Here is a 24,692-nt window from a genome sequence, read left to right as displayed (position 1 = left end):
CTACTGAACCTTTAGCACGCTGCCTTTATTGGCCCAAGTGGTAAATTTAAAGCTGAAAAAATTGTATGTGAATCGCAGATATGCTCCGATTGGAATGCAGACGTAGTCCTTTGAGTTTGTTCAAAGGAGTGGAACACTTCTGGATACTTGGAAAAATTTTAATTCTCTTCAGTGTAGTGGTTTGGCCAAATTTTCATCTGGAAATGGAGATTTGGTTATATGGAGTTGCTGGTTTTCATTACTAAGGTTCTTTACTAGTAAAGAAAATGAGACTTTTTACATACAGTTTGAACAACACTTAAGTCCGTGAAGTATTCGGAAACCTTCCTTTTAAGTTGGTTAACATGTTGGCACATTTTTATTCTGTTCCATTTCATTTGATGCTTTTGAAGAATTCGATAAAAGTATTTATTCTGTTATGACAAATTACGATGTTATTTGACCTTTTCCCCTATCTTCAAAAGATAAAATACCGTGGAAAAGAAGTTGAGGAAATAGAAGATGCAGTTGCCTGAGGGCTGGCAAAATGAATTAATTCATTGTTGATATTGACTCAAAATTCTCAAGGATGCAGTTGAGGCAAATGATTGTAATAAAATGAAGTGAGTGCTAGAAGGTCAGGAACCAGATGTTAGCTTAATGTAGGACTTGGTTCAAAATCAGTGCCAAAAGGACTGACTACATAAATCTGGAACATTTTCATAATACATAAAATCTATTATGCAATGTTAACAAAGTTACAGTCTTGTGTGGATTAATTTTCTTGTGTTTTGGTATTTTTATTCAACTGAATAAACAAGGAAAAGAATCTCAGTAGTCTGTATAAATTATATTCTGCATCATTTCAAAGTAATGTTTAGTTTCAGAATTTTATTTTCATCTTTTTATAAGCATAATAAATTTATTGCACTACCACAATGACATTACTTCTTGATTTTTATTTATTTTTTATTTTTTTACCATGGCCAAATTTCCCACGTGAAATTTCCCAAGCTTCTAGGAAATTTATTTATTAAAAAAAAAAAAAAAAAAAGAATGGATTTATAGAAATAGAAAACACTTCTTTCTTGGTCTTCACTTGGTCCCCACCTCCTCACCCTCTCCCTCTATTCGTGTTATAGGAATAGACCCTTTTGGATTATCATTTATGCTGATATTTATTATACATATTACCCTGTCATTTTGAGTTCCAATAAAGGTCAAGGAGCTGAGCGCTGATAAACTTACCCTAACCATGGAGGCTTAATGGCTAGACACATGAATGTTGGGCTGTGGATTCGAATACAGGAAACTACCTGAACTGACACAGTTAATTTTACCAAAGTACTCTATAAAGGCTGTTGTGGAGGGAAATACATAATCCTCAGAGCTCTCCTGACCGCACATAATTTCTACATAGCTGTATTTGACCATTTCCTACTTGGAAGTTTGAGGTGTGATAACTTAAGTCACCAATTTTCTATTTAACTTAGCAATGTGTTATTTAATATTAGTTATTACATAGCTAAAATGCCTGGATTTGTAAGTTAAAAATAAAACAAATTAAATTAAAAAAAAAAAAAAAGAAAAAGAAAGGAAGAAGAAGAAGGGGGAGGGGGACAGGAGAAGTTTCTCCTGTGTCTGCAGTGAAACACATCAATACAGCAGCTGCAGGTATTTTATCGCACCAAGGTTTCCTGTTCTTATATCAGCTGTCTGGGAGGTTTATTTTTTTCTGTGTGTTGTAATACACAGTACGCTTCCACTATAGTCAGATAACAGCACACATTTTTTTCTCCATTCTAACTTGAATTTTGATTTTAAAAAATCTTTGAATTAGGAAGTGGACTTAAATTATAAATGTTACCTAGCCTTTCACCTGATTTCACTTTGCAGGCAAACATGGGAAAGAAAAAAGGACACTAAAGGGTAGAAGAATCAGTGTCAAAAATGCTAACGAGATCAAGGAAGGATTCTGTCAGCCCAGATTGGTGTGTAAAGGCAAATATTTGTGTGCTAATGTTGGGAATCCGGGCTCTGAAGAGGAGGACCAGAAATACTGGTGCAGGACTGAAAAAAACAAACATTGCAGAGGAAATAGAAACATGACCTGTAATGGGAATGTAATTGTTGAAGAGTATGAAGGTGATAGAGTGTAGGGTGATGTTTTCTGTAACTGATACTGGAAAATGGTAAAAAAATAATATGAGATGGAGTGGGCAAAGTAGAATTTGTCTTGCTCACGTAATTGCTTTGAAAGGAATTGAGAAAGAAGCTGACTGGGGTAGCGGTGCCTGTCTGCTGCACTTCCCGAAACTCTTGGTAATACCAGTCTCTCTTGCCTAATGATACATCAGTGTTACACTGAGACTTTTTTAAAAACACTTTCATTAGCGATGAGAAAGTCGGAGTACCCCTGTGGTATTCGGAGGCATTAGAAACACACAGGCAGCTGAGAATATTGTGCAGAAAGAATGGTCTGGTAAAATAATGTGGAAAAATTTAATACCAAGGTGCAAGGTTGTGCCGCTGGAGAGATGACAGTCTGCTATGATGAGAGTTTGTCATGATGAAAAATGAGACAAACCTGGATGTCTTAACTGATCACAAGATGATTATAAAGGGCCAGCATAATGAAAGTTTGAAAACAATAAATTCATTGCTGAAATTTATTGGGGATCGTATTTCTGTCTTTGAAAGAAATAACAGTGTTATTTGTTGTAAGGCATTGCTGAAAGTCATCTTGGAGTGCGTGACCAAGTCCAGCCTCTTATCCTTAAGAGGGATGAGATCAAACTGGAACAGATATGGGGAAGGGCTGCTGGGATGACCACTGCAAATGGAGAAGACCGAGAGGGCTTGGTCTTTAAAACCTAGAAAAGAGGCTGAGAGATGTGGCTTCTTAATTGTCTGAGAAGATGAAGAGCTATTTAGGCTAAATGCCATTACTGGCCTCAAAAAGTGTTTAAGACTGGGAATTATGAGACAGGTTCAAAGCCAGTGGTGGTGAGGATCTGAAACCTTTCAGCAGTAATATTTTGTTCCACCCCACAAAGCTCTGTATAACTGGAGCTCAATAGACTTGTGACTGAGCTTATATGACGCGATCGTGCTGCTCAGAACAGATCTGCCTTTCCCACAGAGTAATTCTTGGTCCTGTGTTCTGGTCGTGGTGATAAACCAGATAGCTGTGTTGTCTTGCTCTTATAAAAGTGCACCCTTGGAAAATTTGAGGGTTTGACTTAAATGTTTGATGATTTCTCACAGCCTGTTACATACACTATAGTAATATTTGGTTTTTGAAGGTTACATTGGAGATTAAATTGTTTGTTGTCTTTGCTTGTTTATATATATGGATGTCAAAATATTATTTTGTCCTTGTCTCACCTTTTGCCAGAAAAAGGTTGAAGTAGGTTAAGAACTGCCAAAATTTTCTGTTCTAGAAATGCTGCCAGCTGAACTACAGTGTCTCACAGCAACAAAAAGTCTACACTGGGCAAGGCTGTCATAGTTAAACACCGGGTAGCTTGAGGCTATTCATGCTCCTTCTTTATAAGCATTTCAGAGAGCACATGGTGGTTTTTTGTCCCTGTGTCATCTAAGGGATTGATTCAGTCTGGGAGGCATGCAGATGACGTAACCCGGTCCAATAGAAATAAGCTGAATTAAAAACAGTTTAAAATACATGAGTTGAGGAGCAACTGAGACATACATAACTATTTCAGCAGAAGGGTGGGGGAAGAACAAACTGCTTAAGTCCCTGTAGCTGGTCTCTAGTGCAAAAACAAGATGTAGGAAGTGAAACAAGCCCAAGATGAAAGCTGACCCAGGATTTCTGTACTTGCAAGAGTCTACTTTAATGAAAGTTACCAGGCAGTCAGGACTTACAGTAAGATTTAAATATATACGTATATACGAAATGATGAATGGCAGGTATAAGAACAAGGCTGAATAAAACCAAAACCGATCATTTTCAAGACAGCACATAGAGTCAGGCAAGGAAAAAGGAATCCACTTCAGTTCAGTTGCTCTGCAGTTCAGTTCTTTAACATCACCCCTGACCACAGCTAATTTATTTTTGTCGCTGTTATTCTCACTCTAGCCTAGTAACACGTCTTGAGTGGCACTATGGAAATGTGTATAGGCCAGCACACCTTTGCTGAGCTCTACCACCTCACAATAAATTCCTCTGCATGCCTTGGAGGTTGCTTTGCTGTTCTGCACCATGTGACAATGGGTCAGAAATGAATGTGGTTTTCCCAAGTCCCTCAGAGATGTTCCTCCACATAGTCCCAATAACAGAGGTAAAGAAGATCATGGCAACACAGGTACCACAGTTGATGCAGTAGCAAGTCAACACAGAAAGGAAGTCAGCAACAAAGTTTAAGATAAATGAATTCCTTAAATTTGAAAATTCCCTCCCCCCCCCCCCCTTTTTTTTTTCACATAGAATGTGAAAATGAAGCTGTTAAATGAAGTTATGGATAAAGTTGGGTGAGGGTACTGAGAAAGCAGGTGTTTGTGTCCTTGGACAGGGTCGACTTACAATTCTTCCTCCCCAGCAGTTTTAGACCCAAGTTTGTTTGTTTTTCAAACTCTGTTTTTGTATGTTTGTTTTTCAAGACTCTTCTGCCTTAACCTTGAAGGTAATGCAGAGAAGTCTCACAATCTTTATTATTCGGGAGATCTAACGAAGGCATCACAGTCTTTCCTTCAGGCCTTGTAACTTGTGAAGTTGCAGCAAAATAGCAGACATTAAAGGCTACACTAAGACAAAATAGTATTAAGCTACAGAAGAAGAGAGGAGGGAAAATAAATTCTTTTCAATTTTTGAAAGATGTGTTAAAAACTGAAATGATTACCTTTCTGTTCTCCAAGCTGCTTTAAAGTTTCAGCTTTAAAAGCAGTGTTGTATATACATGAAAATAATTGCTTCCTGTTATTTGACTTGGGAACTTAAATATAGAAAGCAGCGTTAAAGAATTCGAATAATTTGGGGGTCTTGATTTTTTTTTTTCCTCCTTAATGTACCTCTGTCTTATTTGTACTGTGAAGGAACATTTCTCTCTATGGATGCGTATACACATATATGCATGTTCTATATATGTGTAAGACAGTTCAGTGACTTAAATGAAGAGTTTACTGCTGATAAAACTTATAACTGAATACAAATTCATTTCATTCTAGTATCTATTAAAATACATATGTTTATATCTGTTAAAAGACTAAGCCACCCACAGAATTGGTGTTTATATACGAGATTACTGTTCTTTTGAAAAACAGACACCTATTGAATAAAATTGTATGCTCAATGTTGTAGTTCAAATTCATTAAAATACTTTTTTATTGGAAAAAAAAATCACCAAAGTCTAATCTATTTTAGTTGTTTTATGAAAAACTATCTGTAAAGATTAAAATAAAGCTGCTCTAAATAACTGAAAAATCTGTGAGGATTTGAAAACCATTTACTTTAATATATGACTTAACTCAAGAAACACCAAGATGTATCAGGTTGATTTTTAGGAAATGGTTTCTAATTTGCACTGTAAATATTGTATGTAATAGAATCACAAGGATGCCAATAGTTGTGATCATGAACAAAGTGAAAAATAAGATCAGCTTCTTAGATGATACAGAAGATAAGCACTGGGAGGAAACGAAACCTCAAATGCTAAAAATGGTGGATGGACAGGCAATGGTCACACGATCTCTGCCTGAAGCAGCAGAAAGCAGATAACACAACCACACTTCTGGGATAGGCAGCAGCTTTTAACCTTGAAGAAATGTTGTGCTAGTTTCTGATACCCTAGCAATCTGTTCTGGAATAAAGACCCGAGTGCTGCTGTAGCAAGATGAAATAGGGGAAGATAATAGGGGATTCAGTGGGAAAAATTCAAGGCAAATGTCTCTCTAGACACCAAAGTCAGTGTCTGTGAAACAACCCAGCTGTGTTTGTAAGGATAGTTCTGTGGATTTTAGAAGGATGCCTGAACTTGGATTGCTGTCACCATGCTGCAGATATTAATTCAAGTATGTCTCTTTATCTTTCAGCAATGTTATATGATATGATGCTTTTTGTTAGGAGAGAACTTATTACTTTTTTTTTATTTATTTTATTATTATTATTTTTAACATATGTATATAACATAGCTGCTAACTGAAGAGTTTCATGTCTAGAAGTGGGGAGAGGACAATAAGTGAAAAGCATGGATGAGATGTAGTATTTTCTGTATTGAAAAAGTATTGGATGGGAAATGTCTGAGTGGAGACTGATAGCATTTCCTTTGGTGTCATAATTATTTTTATCTCTGAAGAACAATAACATACTGTCATTTGTAATGATGCTGTATTGTTTTCTTGCTTACCATACTCTCTTCCTTTTTATATCTGCTCTAAACACTTCCTTGATATTCATTGTGATACAGGAAGAGAGAGCTATGCAAATAAACACTTTACACTAAGTAAAATATTTTATTCATGCATGACTGAACTTTCCCCCTTCAGATTTTCCTTATGAGTACTCTATAGACTAAGAAAGATGTATACTACATACACGTTTTATATTTCAAAGATATATTTTTTTTGAATGTGTAATGTGCTAGGATTGAATTTTTGTGATTAACTCTGGTAATTACATAGCATTTTGTATTTTGAAATCCATTATTTAATGTGTGTTGATTGGAACTCTCCCATCAGTGCCTGCTGTTTATACTAGCTCTACAAATCCTTAATACCACTCTCAAAACCCTGGGAAAGAACTTTATCAGATTTCAGTAAAAATGTGTAATATTGTTTTACTGGCATTGCACCTGGCATTGCCGATGAAACAAACTGAGTGTAAACCCTTCAGTGTATATACTGCAGTGACTGCTGCAGTCAGTCATTGAGCAGAAGCTTTTGAAACCAGGACAGTTAAGTTTGCTTTGGGTGTAGGACTGAGCTTGTGGAGTTTTACATGTGAAGTCTGGAGCCCAGTGCACGCAGCTTTACAAAGTGCCAGCATGTGTAGAAATAGAAGATCTTGTGGCCTTTGAAGAGTTCAAGAATCTTTCATTTCATGGTATCAAAAGAACGTGTGCTCATTGATTCAGTTCCTAGTGCTTGAAATACTTTTTCAACTTTTTTATACTTTGTCTCCACAGTCTGCCTATCCTTGTTTAGAAATAGCATGTCAGAAAGTTATATATTATATCAATGCAGTTAAGTCTATAATATATATATATGTTAAGTACTAAACATTGTTTTATGCCATTGCATTTTTTCATATGTTTCTTTTGCAAGAATGAGAGGCCTGCTTTGTAAGGAAGCTAAAAGTCCCAGGATGTATCTGCATTAGCATTTTAGTTAGCCAAGCTCTGTGGCTAGGTCTAAGGGTTTTCATCTCCTTGGGGGGGGGGAAGAAAAAAAAAAAAGAAGAAAAAAAAAATTCTTCCTGATGAGGCTCAGGATCTTCTCTTTGGTGCATCACATGTATTTTTTCACATACTGTAGTTGTGCAATTTCACGTGACATTGGGTATACTTCTGTGGGATTATGTGGCACCTGCACGTTGGTATTACTGATCTATTGTTGTTATTGTCACAAACAAATGCTAACCTTGAGCTTACCAACAGAACCTCACAATGGGCTTACTGTTCATGTGCTTTAAGCTGCAGAAAAATCAGAGTGAAAATGCTTTTCTATGAGTTTACATTGGCACTCTGTGAGCTGCAGTCCCTAAAGATATCTTCAGCTTTCTTACAGCAATAGGCGAAATCAATTTAGATCAAATTACCTTATGTCCTCAACTTTAGCTGTTTGTTCTGTAGAAGCAGAATTATTTAAGAGCAAAAATGGTTGGCACTTAGATGGCTAAACACCTGATCTTGCAGATACAGCAAGTAATTAAACACTGGGCTTCCAGTTGTCTGGTGAGAGCACGCAAACACGAGCATGGGTGTACAAAAATTGCCTATGAACCATTGCTACAGAACAAGCCATCCATATATCCACAATTATTAAAAATAAATGATTAAAATCCTTCTCATTTTTTTTTTAAATGACTAACACGTAACCCACCCAGAACTGAGCATTTGGAAAATCTCCCAATGGGCATTTTCACAAACCAATATTAAGCATTAAAGATTTTGGCTTCTAAGGGAAGATTCTGGCTGAAGTCCCCTGCAGGGCCTTCAAGCAAGTAGTGGAAGATTGGAGTGTTGACAGACAGGAAGAGGAAACCGTGTGCTCTGCATGTGTGGGGTGGTGGTGCCTGGTCAGTGGCTATTGATTTTCTGTATGGTTCCTTTTACTTCAAGAGAAAAGAAGGGGAGCAATGAGTTCTCATGCTGCTTGTAAACCAGTATCACAGTTCACTAGATCCCTGTTGAAATTATACGGACAGCCAGAATTTGTTGACAATAGATAACATAATTTGCAGAATTGGAGGGGACATTAGATGCCTTCCTCTCATTTTTAGAAGAAAACGTTCAGCCCACACACAGGACAGTGCGTCTGTCATTATGTGGTGCTTCCTCAACAGCGGGAGGGGCGATCAAAATGAAAGTGTGGGAAGGTGAGACCTGCCACATAGGAGTGCTGCATCTGGGGTTTGTTTTATTGTTATAGCAATGCCAGTTAGTATCATGACTATTGCCAGTATTGTTACAAAAGTACAAGTCTTAATACAGACCCAGACCAATACAGCTAATTCTGCCTACAGGGATAGGGTGCTTAAGGTGCCATTCCGCTGAAGCGGTCAAACAGCCTGCAGGTAGGCACCTCTACCATAATTGTTAGCTGTGACAACCTTTTCTTCACAAAGATGGAGGTAAAAGTGAGATGTGTAGGGCATAGCAATCTGCTTTAGCTTCTCCAGGTGTGTTTCGTTTACTTCTGGTTTGCTTGAGCCTGCATATGCACTGAGCCCTTTTTTAAGTTTTACATTGTTCTTCAAAGAACTGGCTTTAGAGATTAATTAGGGCAGGGGGAGTGAGAGTGTGTGCCTGCAAGAGAAAATATGACTGTAAACCTAGTATTAGAGCACTGACCTGAAAGGAGGGAGAGACGAAGGAAGAAGAGGTTTGTAAAGCATTCATAGTGGATTCTTTCAAGAGTAAGTATAATTACTGTCCTCTGAGGGAGGAGCGTGGAGATAACATTGTATATGTGCTTGCTGAAGTACTGTGTAATTACATCATGGGATTAGCAGTCAGGTTCCAGTCGTGTACATGCTAGCAGCTGTATCTCATCCGATTTAGCAAGGATGCACATCCTGAGAGGAGGATTATTCTTCTAAATTACATTGGAGGATAAATACTTGTGTGGTGGTTTATCATCACCGACACACCTATGGTCGATTTTAGACCTTTGTAACAGGCTCATCTGAACAAGGAGATTCACTGCTGAAAGTCATAGCAGCAGCATATCTGCCATGGAGCTGGGACTGCACAAATCATCAGCGCTCACCTGAGGATTGAATCACGCTGAGCTCCCTGTTAGACTGGCATATACAAAATAAAGTGGGGAGATACAGGAATTGCTAACTCCAGCTGCGGTTCTCATCATTTGGAGTGGGTTTTTTTATTTAGTGCTTTTCCTGAAGATCTGCTACACTAGAGCCTCTTCAATATTTCCTACATTTTACGAAGCAGCTTTGTCTCTAAAACACTGAAACAAGTTTTCACTACGGTAATTACATTTGCTCTTACATTTATTTGGAAGTTCACAAAAGAATCAGAAAAATGGAAAGGATTTGGGGGTGTTTGAGGAGAAAAGATGATAAATCTAAAAATGTTAGAATGGGAAATTAATATTTTGAAATATTTACTTCATCTGTGGACTGAGATAAGAAATCATTTATTTCCTTTGCCTCAGAAATAAAACTTTCAGCATGCGTTCCTAACATTAAGTTGTTCTCCCAGTAAACCGTTGTGTATGAAAAGGAAGTAAATTTTTGTTACATAAACCAGGTGACTAGATGGGAAACTGCTTGGCTTATGGCATAATGTTTTTGTTTAATATATTTTTTATTCCAACAGGAAATATGGGATGTATAAAATCAAAAAGGAAAGACAATCTGCATGGAGATGGGCTAGATTTGAAGAATCAACCAGTACGTAAAACTGAACGAACTATTTATGTGAGGGATCCAACGTCCAATAAACAGCAAAGGCCAGTAAGTAGATAGTCTCAGGGGAGAATTCCAGTAGCAAGATCAAAGCGTGACTGGCATAGCTTAAATTTCAATCCAAAACATATGCATGAAGAAATCCAAATTGATCATTAGTCTGCAGTTTGGCTTTGTGCAGTTCACCCTCAAAGAATAAACACTTAAAAAAATTATTGATTAATTACTTCATTACATATCATAATTTCTGCATGAAAACAATAATCCTTGGAGACCTTTGATCTAGATACAGCTGTGTCTGTAGAATAATGCTAGGTAACTTTAGAAACTTTTTTTTTAGTTTGTTTTATCAGTGTTGTATATTAATAGTTGTGGGATCCAGAAGTTGTTTATTTCTCTACCTCTACCATTCCTAGTCAACTTTCCTTTTATTCACTGAAGGCCAGTATTTGACCTTGCACAAGCTGTGTACGTAAGAATTGAAGGGGAGCAAAATGGATGCAGTTCTAAAGTGCGCAGAACTGTGGTGTAAGAGGAACTAGCTAAAGGAGGGGTGCTGGGAAGGGGAATCCCATTGGGTATTAAGGGGGTTCGATGTTTCTCAGATTTGCTAGTTCCTCTTTCCCCCACCCTCTCTACTGTGCTGAGGAAATGATATTTCCTAATTGTCCTTATTCAGGGACCGTATTCTCTGTGGGTGTGGCTAACACCCTTCTTTTGCATGTCACCAGCTCACACAGTGGACTCAGTGGACTCTGGATCAACGTACACAAATCACAATTGCCATTTGCATTTTTTTTTAATTTTTTAATTGCAATTTTCATCTTTCAGAACCTTAGAAGTGTAGCTGTGCTTGTAGTTCTTTAGCATGATAGCTCCTCATACTGGCAATGTGATAATAACTGTCCTGTTATTGCAACTGTCCCTTGCATTAAGCCTGTTCAGCAGAAGTCACAAAATGTGAACTTCCTCACAGCTTGTGTCGCACTTTCCTGAGGTCTGAGCTGCTCAATTTGAAATCTAGTTGGGACTTGCTATATTTTTCCACTGTAATTTGCTTTTGAAGAATGGTCAGAAATTATTGCAAAATGCTTCCTTTTAATCTAAGACATAGATGATAATACTAAAGTAACTGAATAATGTATAATTGTAATGTAGACTTGTCACAAAAATGTAAAACTGCTTAATTAAAGACATATTTCATTGTAGGCAAATACAGAGGCACACCTTTTACCAGGACAGATATTTGCCAATGAAGGTATGTTTTCCTAGAAATGTTACTGCCTGTGTGCTATGCTTTGTCAGCCTGTGAGATAACGAGACCATTCCTTTGGCCTACCTTTGTAGAAGCAGAAGAGCATGGAGTCATTGTGATAGCTCTGTATCCTTATGATGGCCTTCATGAAGATGACTTGTCCTTCAAAAAAGGAGAAAAACTGAAAGTTATTGAGGAGTAAGTATGACAGTACTGATTATATGGTAGTTTTTCTTCAGACTTATCTAAATCCCTTTTAAATTTTTTGATATCCTACTCATAACATGAGTTTATGAATGTTAAGGGAGATCCCTTATAAGTGAAAATATAAATGTACGTGTAGTTTTGATAGGACTTGACAGCCATCCTTGGTAATGATGACCAAACTTTGATCAGATGGAGCCAATGGCTTCTAAGAGGAGCTTGAGTACAGAGACAAGGTGATTTTGCGCTTTCTGGCACAGGCAAAGCTCTCAGCACAGTGGAACCTTAACAACCCTTTATGACTTTGCTTTCCTTTGAATACTATCATTTTTTGTTTGTTTGTTTTCTTTTCTAGGCTGGGAGAATGGTGGAAAGCTAAATCTCTCATAACAAAAAAAGAAGGTTTCATTCCCAGCAACTATGTAGCAAAAGTAAACACCTTGGAAACAGAAGAGTAAGTTCCTCTATCCTCTCAGTAGGGGCAAATTTATTTTTCACCCTGGTGTTGTATCCTTTGTGGATGGGGGGAAAAGGTTCTAACTCTTTGATGTACTTTCCAGGTGGTTCTTCAAGGACATAACCCGAAAAGATGCTGAAAGGCAACTTCTCGCTCCTGGAAATGCTCCTGGAGCATTCCTTATCAGAGAAAGTGAAACATTAAAAGGTAGGCTTTGGGATGGGTGATTTTGGAATTGGTAGTAGAGTTAAAAACACGTGATCTGGCTTCACAAAAAAATGCATCAAGTGGCACTTGGTAGGGAGTTATTCCAGTGTGTCTTATCTGAATTTACTACAGCTACTTAGGAATGAGAAGGATGAGAAAATCACCAGCGAAAGAGAGAGGAGTTACAAATTATTGAGTTGAGATGGTGCATGGTGGCAGTGGTGGTTGTGTATGTATATGGCTTATTACACTGAGGAAAAAGCAGGAGTGAATGAAAAGATCTTTTTCCTTCCTAACGTTTGTGATTCTTTTATTAAAGGACAATTTTAGTTGTAAATATCATAAGCTGCATTTTATAATAAAGTCTTTCATTATTGGGTCTGTATCCATCACTAGAAGTTTTAAAATATAGTTAGTGCATAATGAGACTTTACTCTTCTGCCTTGTAGTATGGTTTAAAATAAATAAACAAAAAACCTTTTTGATAAATATTTCTACACAGCTCTTTGTACTGAAATGCTTAATAAAAGCTCCAGACTTTTCAGCTGAGACAGAGAACATAAGGTGGTTCTCCTCCCATATCTTGATTCTAACAGTGTCCTAATTGGATGCTTCAGTTGGATACTCTAACATTGGACCCTCCAGAGGAAGACATGCTAAACCCTTCAATTGATCATATGTCTTTCCTCTCCACATGGGTAGTTTTTTGGCCCTAACATTGCAGATTCTTGGTCAAGCATTGGAATGGGCTGCCCAGGGAAGTAGAGCAGTCCCCAGTCCTGGAGGTAATTAAGAGGTATGTGGACATGGCATTAAGGGACTTGGTTTAGTGACAGGACTGTTAGTGATAGCTGTTAAGTCAGGTTAACAGCTGGACTTTATGATCTGAAAAGTCTTTTCCAACCTAATTCAATGATTCTTGACTAGGTAGCTCTTTGTAATGGGCCCACATCACTGTTTCTGTAGTCTCAAACGAAGACAGAGGTCTAAGTTCAGCAGAGACTGATGGGAGTAATGCAAAGTACCCACAAAATATTTCTTCCTGTCTTCTTCTGCCACTGGATCTGCATGTGGAGAGAGAGAAGGAACTGAGGTGGTTTCTTGTCCTTTCAAAATGGATGACAAGAATTGTATAAGTGGAAGAAATTAAGAATTTTGTAGTTTAGGACAGATATTATGCTGCCCCATCTTAACTCCTAGCTGAGGTCAGGATCCCAAGTATTAAGAGATCTTTCCCTCCTCAATGCCTCAAGCCATTTACAAACAATCCTTTTGCTAGTTGGCCCATGGCCCCCAGTGTGTTCCTTTTCCAAGATGCTGATCTCCAAATTTTAGCTCCTGTCTCATTAGTGTGACAACTGTGGAGTTGCTTTCCCAGGTGGTTCCACTCAAGTCAGTGGGACTTTATGCAGAAGTGTGTGTTAGTCATGGAGCTGTCTGAATTATGGAACTCTAAAGTTTATTGAATAAGATTGAAAAAGAAAGTCAGACTGTAAGCATTTTGGTAACTGGTTCAGAACCAGCTATTGGCTAACTTCCTCATGCTGATTGCAAAATGGTTTTTGAGGAAATAGAGGAGTGGGAAAAAAAAAGTAGACAAGGTAATTTTGTTGAGCTCAGCTGTGTGTGTGAACAGGACAGACTTGCTATCTGTTAATATTCATTCTTTCTTTATCCACAGGCAGCTATTCCTTGTCCATAAGAGACTATGATCCGCAACATGGTGATGTCATTAAGCACTACAAAATTAGGAGTCTAGACAATGGAGGGTTTTATATCTCTCCAAGAATAACTTTTCCCAGCATCAATGATATGATCAAACATTATCAAAGTAAGTTAAATCCATTAGTGGATTACTTAATAGAATACAGCCGTTATTTCCTGTGAAGGAAAATAAATGCTTTCTTGTTTTGTTTCAGACCTTTTCATCTTTTTTTTTCTAAATAACTCAGACGTGCATGTTATTGAAGATAAAGTAAAACTTGTTGGAACCCAAGTAAGGTTGTTATATAATCAGACCTAATACTCCTTGCTCTGTTGCATACCGTTGTAAAATAAAAAATAGTTCTCTGAAACATCTCACCATAGTGATGATGATGTGAAACTATAGTAAGAATTGACTGCATTGGAAACAAATTCTGTATTTGAGATTAAATTTGTTATCATGATTAGCAGAAATAGGTATAGACTTGTAACTACTGTCTTCTTATATCTGATGATGAGAGTTGAAGTTTTTTTTTTTCTGCAGATTTATTTATTTATTTCATCAATGGAGTTTTGAAGGCTGTAAAAGAAAATTACACCTACAGAGAATGTACGCATTTATTATTAACAAAAGGAGGGGGATAGGAACAAGTTTCCACCTATATTTTAGCTACAAAAATGACTTTTTATTCTGTATAACCTCGTGGTGGGTAACTCCAAAATATATTTTTTTGTCTTGTCACTGGGAAGGCAGAATAAGAAAGATGTGAGACAGGAAAATAACATTCATTTTTCAAAGCCACGCCGAAGACTTGGCCATGACATTTCTCTGAGTTGTTAGATATGCGTGGTAATTTTTCTGCACAGCTTATAAATCTGAGAATTATTTTACATTTGTATTAAAGTTATAGGTGGTAAATGACTGGAGAAAAAATAATTGTGACCTATTAATGCTTGCATTCTTATGTACGCACACATCTAAAACCACACAGCATAAGAAAACTTAAGGACAGATTCAGAATAAAAATTTCAAGCCTGACACCAATGTGCATCTTCATACTTGCTGTTAGCAATCAGATCTTATAGTTATTTGGTACAAATTGTACTAAAACAAAATAACCTGATGGTAGCCAGATGTGTGTGGCACTTCTCTATTAAATCTGTCCCTGAATTTCAAAGTATAGAAGCACTTAAAGCTGTGTGAAAGCACTAAAAAGATTACATTTTCATAAGGCACTAACTTGTTTGAAAATTATCTTGAGCTGGTTAATGCACACCTAAATCAAGTGGTCTTTGACTAAATGGATTGCAATGGATTTTATATTTTGTTTTTCCTTTGAAAAAACAGAGCAATCAGATGGCTTATGTAGAAGGTTGGAAAAAGCGTGTATTTGTCCTAAGCCTCAAAAACCATGGGATAAAGATGCATGGGAAATTCCGCGGGAATCAATTAAATTAGTGAAGAAACTTGGAGCTGGTCAGTTTGGAGAAGTCTGGATGGGTAAGTTTATTTCTTTGAAAAGAATATTTAAATCTGCTGAAAAAGTACAATTTAAGAATCACTCAGAATAATAGTGGGCATAAGCCTGGTATGATATACTTGTGAAAACAGAATAGTCAGGCTCAGAATATACCTTCTCATGAGGAAAAATAATAGGAGAGAGGATCTTGTGAAAGATAAGGTACCAGACACAGACATGGAACAAATTGTCTTTCAGTGAATTATGTGTGAAGTTTTTATCATCTATTGGCAAAGAAGAGACTGAAATATAATGGATGGGACTACCATAACCTGGTGAAAAAAGGAGATATTTAATACAAGATTATTGTTGGAGCTTGCTACTCAGGAAGCAGGTGGCTGATGTAGGTAGAAGATAAGAGACTGATCACCCCCAGCCTTGAACTATCATGCAGGTCCCCAATAATGAAAGTGTTGTAAGACTTACAAGTAGTAAATTTTAATATATAACCAGCTAAAACTGATAGTGATAATTATTATAATCATAATTAACCTTGCTTGTTTAAAAACATTATTTTCTCAGCCTAAATGGCTTCCCCTGGCAAAGGGCTATGACCACTGTCTAATCGTGTTCTGCAAAAATGTTTTAACTCTCTTGCTTTTGAAATGCTGCCTATTCAGGGGTCTGAGTATTCTTTTGGGAAGCATATTATCTGTTCTGTGTGTTATTCATTAGTTACGCACATGTTAACAGTTGCCATCTTACTTGACTTGAGATAAACTATGCCTTCCTTCCAAAGTCTTCACTATGATGTTTCTTCATGTCAAATCATTGTCTAAGCCTTCCCTGACTCTCCTTTTTGGAGGTTATATTTAGATAGCAATAAAATCGTTTTAATACTATTACAACTTTTTTTACTGTTGGTATTATCAAGATTCTATAGGCAGGGCTTTTCTAAGAAACTTAGAAGCATATCCCAAAGCTTATTAGAAGATGCAATGGGTGCTCTAGTGACCCACAGGAGTGCAGAAGTCTAACAGGAACACACTTGATATTTCATTGTTTTAAAGAGATGTTTTCTAATAGGTGCAATTTGCTGATACAAATTATGCAAAAATGTCAACAACACATCTCTGTGATGCAACATAGACAAATGCAGGCTTTCATCTGCCTTCACAAGAAAAGGCTTAAGAAAGCCTCTGGCTGTGTTATACATAAATGACAATTTACTTGCCAGTTGAGACAAGCGTCAGCCATTGTACTCTTCCTGATAAACCAGGGCAAGAAATAATTAACTGACATAGAAATGCTGTGGAAGACTTCATGGCAGAACGTTATCACCTGCTTGAAAATGTAGATCATTATGGGAAGTGACTACTTCTGCATACACACACAAAGGCATAAAACTTTAAAAGGGTGTTTCTGGTTCAAGATGCTTCCTCTTATTTGTGTCATTATTTTGACATCTAAATTGGGCCTAACCCTTTTATCTGAATTGTCACACTGTGAGAAAAATTAATGTACTGTGAAATGATCACTGTGTTTCCTCTTCTTTGCTTCATTTCTGAAGCGAGAGAAGCTGATTTGCTCGGTGCAGATCCTTTCAAATCAGGAGCTTGGTTAATCTTAGAGCCAAGGAAGTTCAGACTGAAAAACACTTATCAGGTCACCTGTACAGGATATGAACAAACACTGTTTATTGTAATGATGACTAACCAGAGGCATCAGGAGTTAAATATAGATACTGAGATATAAGCTACTTGTTAGGCTCTCCTGATTACTTACCTCATTTGGAGCAAAATCATGTTTAGGCCGTAGTATGAATGAGAAATACTATTCCATAGCTTCAATACCAAATAAATTTCTGCTTGCTAAAGGGTACCTAGAATTTTGATTTCAGAGGGAACCGTGTCCAGTTCAGAAGAACTGTGTCCAGTTCTGGGCTTCCCAGAACAAGAGAGATATGGAGCTACTGGAAAGAGACCAACAAAGGGCTGTGAAGATGTTGAAGGGACCTGAGCATCTCTTCCTCTGAGGAAGGGCTGAGAGGGCTGGGACCCTTTCACCCAGAGAACAGAAGGCACGGGTTCAATCTTATCAGCATCTAGAAATACCTGAAGGGAGGGTGGAAAGAGAATAGAGCCAGTCTCATTTCAGTGGTGCCCAGTGCCAGGACAAGAAGCAGTGGGCACAGAATGAAATACAAGAGATTCCATGTGAACATCAGGAAGCAATTCTTTACTATGAGAGTTGACCAAGCACAGGATGTCCAGAGAGGCTGTGAAGTCTCCTCCTTGGAGATCTTCCCCTAATTCCCCTCGCTACAGGAAGGACATGGACCTGCTCGAGCGAGTCCAGAGAAGGGCGACCAAGCTGGTGAGGGGTCTGGAGAACAAGTCTTACGAGGAGCGGCTGAGGGAGCTGGGCTTGTTCAGCCTGGAGAAGAGGAGGCTCAGGGGCGACCTTATCGCTCTCTGTAGGTACCTTAAAGGAGGCTGTAGAGAGGTGGGGGTTGGTCTGTTCTCCCACGTGCCTGGTGACAGGACGAGGGGGAATGGGCGAAAGTTGCGACAGGGGAGTTTTAGGTTGGATGTTAGGAAGTACTTCTTTACCGAAAGGGTTATTAAGCATTGGAACGGGCTGCCCAGGGAGGTGGTGGAGTCACCATCCCTGGAGGTCTTTAAAAGACGTTTAGATGTAGAGCTTAGCGATATGGTTTAGTGGAGTACTTAGTGTTAGGTCGGAGGTTGGACTCGATGATCTTGAGGTCTCTTCCAACCTAGAAATCTGTGATACTGTGATACTGTGATCTTCAGAAGCCGCCTGGACGTGGTGCTGGACAGCCTGCTCTGGGTGGCCCTGCTTGAGCAGGGGGTTGGACAGATGGCCAACAGCCTCCAGAGGTCCTTCCCAACCTTAACCACTCTGTAGTATATGGGAAGATAGAGACAATATTGTTACTGCAATGTGAAGATTTGCGAGCATTCTCTTATAGTCTTTTAGTTCAACAATAAGTACTTTTTGAGCTTCCAAGCTGACATCCTCCTCCTGCACGTTTACTTTTGGGTTTTGGAGAAAGCTAGCATATGTTAGAGAAGAATCTCTTGGTTTCAGCTGGAACAGAGATAATTTTCTTCCTAGTACCTGGTATGGAGCTGTGTTTTGGATTTAGGATGAGAATAATGCTGATAACACATCTATGTTTTAGACCACTCAGTCATTGCCCTCGGGGGGGGATGCAGGAAAGAATCAGAAAGGTAAACAAACGTGCAAGAACAGATGGGCTGAGATAAGGGCAGTTTATGAGGTAAAGCAAAAGCTGCATGCATAAGCAAAGACAAATAAGGAATTTATTCACCACTTCCCATCGTCAGGCAGTTGTTCAGCCATCTTCACATGACAATTTCCTGGGAAGACAAATGCCATCACTCCAAACACCTGCATGCCTCCTCCTTCATGCCTACTCAAGTCCTGCACACAGCTCTGGGGTCCCCAGCACGAGAAGGACATGGACCTGTTAGAGCAGGTCCATAAGAGGGCCTCCAAATGGCTGGCACACCTTTCCTGTGAAGACTGACTGAGAGAGTTGGTATTGTTTAGGCTGGAGAAGGCCCAAGGAAGACTTTATTGTGGCCTTCCAATACTTAGAAGGGGCTTATAAGAAAGATGCAGAAAGACTTCTTACCAGGGCCTGTAGTGATAGGACAAGGGGTAATTGTTTTAAAATAAAAGAGGGGAGATTTATACTAGACATAATTAATTGTTTACTCAGAGGGTGGTGAGGCACTGGCACAGGTTGCCCAGAGAAGCTGTGGATGCCCCATCCCTGGAGGTGCTCAAGGCCAGGCTGGATGGGGCTTTGGGCAACCTGGTCTGGTGGGAGGTGTCCCTGCCCATGGCAGGGGGTTGGAACTAGGGGATCTTTAAGGTCCCTTCCAGCCCAAAATATTCAATGGTGTCGATGGTGAAGGAGGAGTGATGTGTTGATGTGCAATAGGATGCAGAGAAGCTGCTATTCCTCAGTCTCTTTCCAGCCAGCATCCTGGAAATACTGTACCTCCTGCAGCTGCAATAGCCTGAGACATTGTCTGACTTCTAACAGTGTCATATCTGTGTAGCTCAGGTTGTTTCCAGTATAACCTTATAGGGAATTAGTGTGAAGGCAGAGGAAGGAGAAAGCTGCCTCTTGTAGACTCGTTCACAAAGCCATTCATCTTCAGTCCTGGAGATCTGGTCAGAAATGCTTTTGGTAGGCTCAACTTATTGCCTATTATGAGTTTGTATCACAGCTTGGCCTGAATAAGCCCGTGTGAAAATCTGGCAACCTGCCTGTGAAAATACCATGATCAACTCCAAAAGAAATGGGCGAAACACAATTTTTGGAGGATTCTATTCATACATGTAAAAAGAGCATAGCTCTCTGTAAGCAATTGTCAGATTCCTCAGATTTGCCTATTATTTCTCATATCATATCTAATTTTTAACCAAAGCCTAAACTGCTGAGGGGCTTGCTTCCTGCCACGGTATGAAAGGGTTTTTCATCTTTGGAGTTTAGTTCATTCGGGCATCTTCTTTAGTGAAGTGATGAACCGGAGTAGCACTGTAAGAGTAGGGTCTATGTTTTATGCATTTTTGTTCCTAGTGTGCACAGATATGATGTGAACCATAATGCTCTGTGACATTAATAATCCATGAATAGAATTCTCAAGTAGGGATAAGAGAAAAGTTAACAAGCCAAATGGAGCCATTACGGTGTATTTTATTAATGAGACACATTTTGCTTGCATCTCAGGTGTAGATTCTCTCATTTTGTAAACCCCAAATTAGAATATAAGTTATAAACGTTTTGGGGTGTATTTTCTTATGCAGCTGTTATTAAAATCAGAGTAAACCATACCTCAGAAATACTATTATTTTCACGAAGACATCTAAAATGAACCAAGAAAACTGGCTAGTACATCTCATCAGCATCACAGATGTATTTTTACAGTACATACAGGAGCTGAACATTAGTTGCAAAGAATCTGAATTTTATGTCAGATGACCTAGATGTAAGCAAGAATGTCATTGCTTATCTATCTGTCCTTTTGAGTTCATGTTTAGGTGGCAAAGTGAACATCAGTTCATTCATACTGTACGCCAAGGAATACCACGACACAGCAAGTGTGGGGTCCTCTTGGTAATCATAAGCGACCCGACCTGAGGAATAGGACATTAAGCTTTGGTGGTACAGATGCATGCTGAAAAGATGCTGCCTGCTTCATGTCTGTCTAGCCTGATATTCTAATATAATGCTCCCCTTCATGTGTTATTCGTACTCTGCCACTTCTGGCTCACAGGTGATGGGAGCTTTCTCTCAGGTGGCTAGGTGATACCAGCTTATCTGAAGAGGCAGGGACTCATGCTCTGTGAGGGCTTTACTTGTAATGGGTGGGGGAAAGAGGTAAAACAAATTCCAGTTTTGCTGAGCTGTGTAGAGTCCATTTTTACAGACACCATAACGTGTGCTGATGAACCCCTACAGTTCACAACCACCTTTCCTCACTGGCTGTGTTGTTCTCACCACCTCCCCCAATGCCTGATGAAATAAATGAATGAGAGACAGATCAGGGTCAAATGTCTCTAATGCTCTCATGCTACTTTGTTTTGTATGTTACCACCAGAGGACCAGGATAGACTGTTTTCCTGCAGAGAACATCAGTATTGGGTGAGGTTTTTGTTGTTAGTAATGCAAATTTTCTGTAAGCAGAAACGTAGTCTGATGAATCTCTAGTGAGTATAAAATACTGTTATACAGTTAATGTTAAGAGTGTAGATCAGAATTGTCTCACAGAAGTAAAGGTATTAATTAGTATGTTTAGCAGAGTATTCAACAAATGGGGAGTGGAACTGGTGCTCTCGTTCAGGGTATGGTGTAGAATATTACAAACTACAGATATAAGCCTTCTGCTTTTTAAGCAGAAAGAGATGTATTTAACACCTGTTTTTTTGATGGATAGAAATTGTATACCTGAGTTTTAACGGCAGAATTTGACCTGTTATTGTCATTTCTTCTTATTAGACCATCTAGAGGCATATCTGTGTTATGCTTTGACTATACTGTGCTTGGAAAAAATATGTTTAATAATCATGCAGTTGAATATTTGATCACAGTTATAGTGGCTTTTCTCAGGTGATGATCTTTCTTTTAAAAAAGGTGATAAAATGTGCAGTGATTAGAGCAATTACTTAGGATCTAGAAATTATTTCCTTGCTTTGCCACTGAGCTCCTATATTAAGGCAATAAGTAATACACAGAAATTGCAGGCTCCAGTTTAGAGGTACATCCATTGTGGTAATACTGTCTGGATTGTTGCTGAATGTGGAACTGAGGTTATTTCTCTGAATCACAAAAGCTTTACCTCTCCAAGAAGCGTTTTTGCAATGTTGAAATGTGTGTGGTGGGGGGGGCAAAAGGCTGCGGTTTGATATTACTGGAGCAATCTGTAAATCTGGAATGAAGATGTTGCATTTATATCCCTCTCTTTTTCTATTTCTTTTCTTTTTTTATTTTCCTTTTTTTTTCTATTTCTTTTCTTTCCTATTTCTATTTCTTTTTCAAATTAAAAAACTTTACAAGATAAACTTTAGGATCAGCTCTTGCTATTCTATTGATTTTATTTAATGCTATTTTAACATTTATTTACTGATATTTGCGTTTTATATAGTCAGAGTATTACATTACAAGGTTTGATAAACAGAGAAATGAAACAGCCACAATTGTTTCTACTCTTGGCATGTGCTATGTGGAAAGGAATTATCATGTTTTAAATCTTGCTCTGAACACTGCAGGATTGCAGTCCTGCCAGCATATCTCTGATGGTCACGAGAATGCTCATTTGGTTGCACTTTACTGAAGAGTTCCATGTTGAGTACTGAGGGTTAAAGAAAGGATTATAAGCATGAGACTGGCATGCATAAAATGATTCTAACCATGGTGTTTAAAGAAGCTCCGCAGTCTTGTAAGCAATCCATGGGCTCTATTAGATTTTGAGACGATTTATGTGGATGTTTATTAAAACACCTCTTGACTGTTTTAGTATTTTCCCGTGGGCTACTTATAAATGAAAGCTTGCTTTCTTTATTTTTTCAGATAAACCATTCATAAAAAGTAGAAAATTGATTATAATTGACTGCAGTGTATCACTGGCAAAACGTAAAGGAATTTTAGTGTAAATATTTGTGCTACATGTGATTGCTTGTTGTCAGGCTCCTGGCTGTTAATGGAATCTAACCTCACCAGCTTTATGGGTTCCTGCTAGTCAGGGTGCTGCGCGGTGCAGGGTGACTGCAAGTGCACTGAACATATTTCCCCCTTTTAGGTTATTATCATAACAGTACAAAAGTGGCCGTGAAGACTCTGAAGCCGGGAACGATGTCTGTGCAAGCCTTTCTGGAGGAAGCCAACCTCATGAAAACACTTCAGCATGACAAGCTAGTCAGGCTTTATGCTGTAGTGACCAAAGAAGAACCTATTTATATTATAACAGAATTCATGGCAAAAGGTGAGAATGACAGAGGATCTTCAAGCAGGGTTTTAGTAAACACTTCTGTTTATTAATCATTCATTAGTCAGTGCCCATCCTTTAAAAAGGAAGCAACAGAAAAGGAAAACTTGGGATTTTAACATTTTTCTTTTGTATGCTCTGATATAAAGTGAGGGATCTTAGAGGAGGGATAAGGATTTGATTTTATGATTCATTATTGCATTTTTGAAATTTTTTTTTTTTTTTACAGATTTCTTAAATGTATTATTTTTAAATTGTTTCAGGTGCAGAGCACAACCCTCAAAATAGCTCTGGTTCCTTTGGGTTCTAATACTTAACCATACTTAACTTTGGTGTCATAACAAGACGCTTAATAATTAAAACCTTAGAAATTGTCTTATATAGCTCTTGAATTGATAAATACTTGTTTAATGAGGGTAGCGATGAGTATTCCTGAAAGGATTGCTGCACTACTAGAAAGGGGCAACCTGTAGTAGAGTATCACTACACAAAATAAGTGAGGTTTCCTTCTCAGATTGTCTTAGTTAATAGTTTTTTTGTTTGTTTTTTTTTGTTCTGTTTTCAAGCAGTTCTGCTGATGACTTCATAAACACTAGCTACCATTCAGCAATTTATTCTTTACCACCTTGAAAGAATTAATGAGTGAGATTCTCCTAGAGAACTTTCCTGATAGTCTGTAGATTAGGGTAATTATCCAATTCAGCACCACTGAGCTAAGGTATGCTCTGATGTGAGTTTTCTACACCCAGGGAAATTGCAAAACTTGGATACCTGCCATGCTGGCTCGAATGTTACTGTTATTAGGTCGTGTAAAGAGATGGGCTTACTGCAGTTGGCTTGAAAGTACATGAAAACCATTCACTGCAAAACTTCTGTGACTCAGAAAATTGGGGACCTAGTGGGAACTTTATTCTGAAAATAAGCTACACTGACTTAATCTTTCTCTGTTGTAACAGGAAGTTTGCTGGATTTTCTGAAGAGTGATGAAGGAAGTAAATTGTTGCTTCCAAAGCTAATTGACTTCTCTGCTCAGGTAAGTTTTAAGAAACATGCTCAAAATTAAGGGGTTCTATTTCTCTCCAAGTCTGAAACTCAGAATGGGAAGCTTTATCCTAAACTTTGTCACATTAAAGGAGAATTTAGTTTTCAAATGTTTTGGTCTGAGTAAATATGGTTACTTGGAACGAGAGAATAGAGGAAAAAGGTGTTTCAAAGGGAACTTGTGAAGTTGGGTCTCCCTCTTTGATACTGCTGGCGATCTACTTAGATGGCAGTGGTATACGGTCACTTTTCTTTGTGGAAAGGCTGTTTTCATTTCCAACAGAAGTGAAGTGAAAGTGTACAAGTTCTGTAGAGTGAGTGCTTATGAGATGCCTCCAAGTAGCATTCATTGGTGGTGTCATCTTTATTTCTTAGGTTAGGTCAGTTAGTCAAACTTCTATGTTAACTTCCACAGAGTAATGTCGGTTTCAAATTCATATGTAAATTACTGTGAAGTAAATAAAATCTAATCAAATGATATTTCTTGTGAAATATCATTTGGTATTTCTTGTGAAATATCATTGGTTGTGAAACCATGGGGATAGTCTCAAAATATACAAGTTATCCCACATCATAAGAAAAAATTTAGAGAGAAACCCCAAAGTGATTTACATGTCAACGTCTGTATCAAACGTGCCTATAGTCCAGTGTTCTGCCTCTGACAGTTATAAACTATAAATGTCCAGAGAGAAAACTCATGGTGAACTAAAATAAGATCAGGACTTTTTTT

The 24,692-nt window shown here is 38.2% G+C and overlaps 1 protein-coding gene across 4 annotated transcripts in view; it reads left to right on the top strand.

Annotated features, from left to right (window-relative positions):
• LYN (LYN proto-oncogene, Src family tyrosine kinase) overlaps positions 1-24,692 on the top strand; it is a 52,868-nt gene that overhangs the window by 11,297 nt on the left and 16,879 nt on the right. For 3 of the 4 annotated variants that reach the window (XM_083825758.1, XM_083825756.1, XM_083825757.1), the window contains exons 2-10: positions 9,999-10,135; positions 11,297-11,345; positions 11,435-11,540; positions 11,902-12,000; positions 12,107-12,210; positions 13,892-14,041; positions 15,263-15,415; positions 22,736-22,918; positions 23,878-23,954. In XM_083825758.1, coding sequence (XP_083681884.1) covers positions 10,004-10,135; positions 11,297-11,345; positions 11,435-11,540; positions 11,902-12,000; positions 12,107-12,210; positions 13,892-14,041; positions 15,263-15,415; positions 22,736-22,918; positions 23,878-23,954 — 1,053 coding nt within the window. In that variant the 5' untranslated portion in view covers positions 9,999-10,003. The remainder of the gene's footprint in view (positions 1-9,998; positions 10,136-11,296; positions 11,346-11,434; positions 11,541-11,901; positions 12,001-12,106; positions 12,211-13,891; positions 14,042-15,262; positions 15,416-22,735; positions 22,919-23,877; positions 23,955-24,692) is intronic. The other variant, XM_083825759.1, reaches the window with a different exon arrangement.

Source organism: Anser anser, assembly GCF_964211835.1.
Source record: "Anser anser genome assembly, chromosome: 2".
Lineage (NCBI taxonomy): Eukaryota > Metazoa > Chordata > Aves > Anseriformes > Anatidae > Anser > Anser anser.
This window is presented reverse-complemented; position numbering and strand designations above follow the sequence as displayed.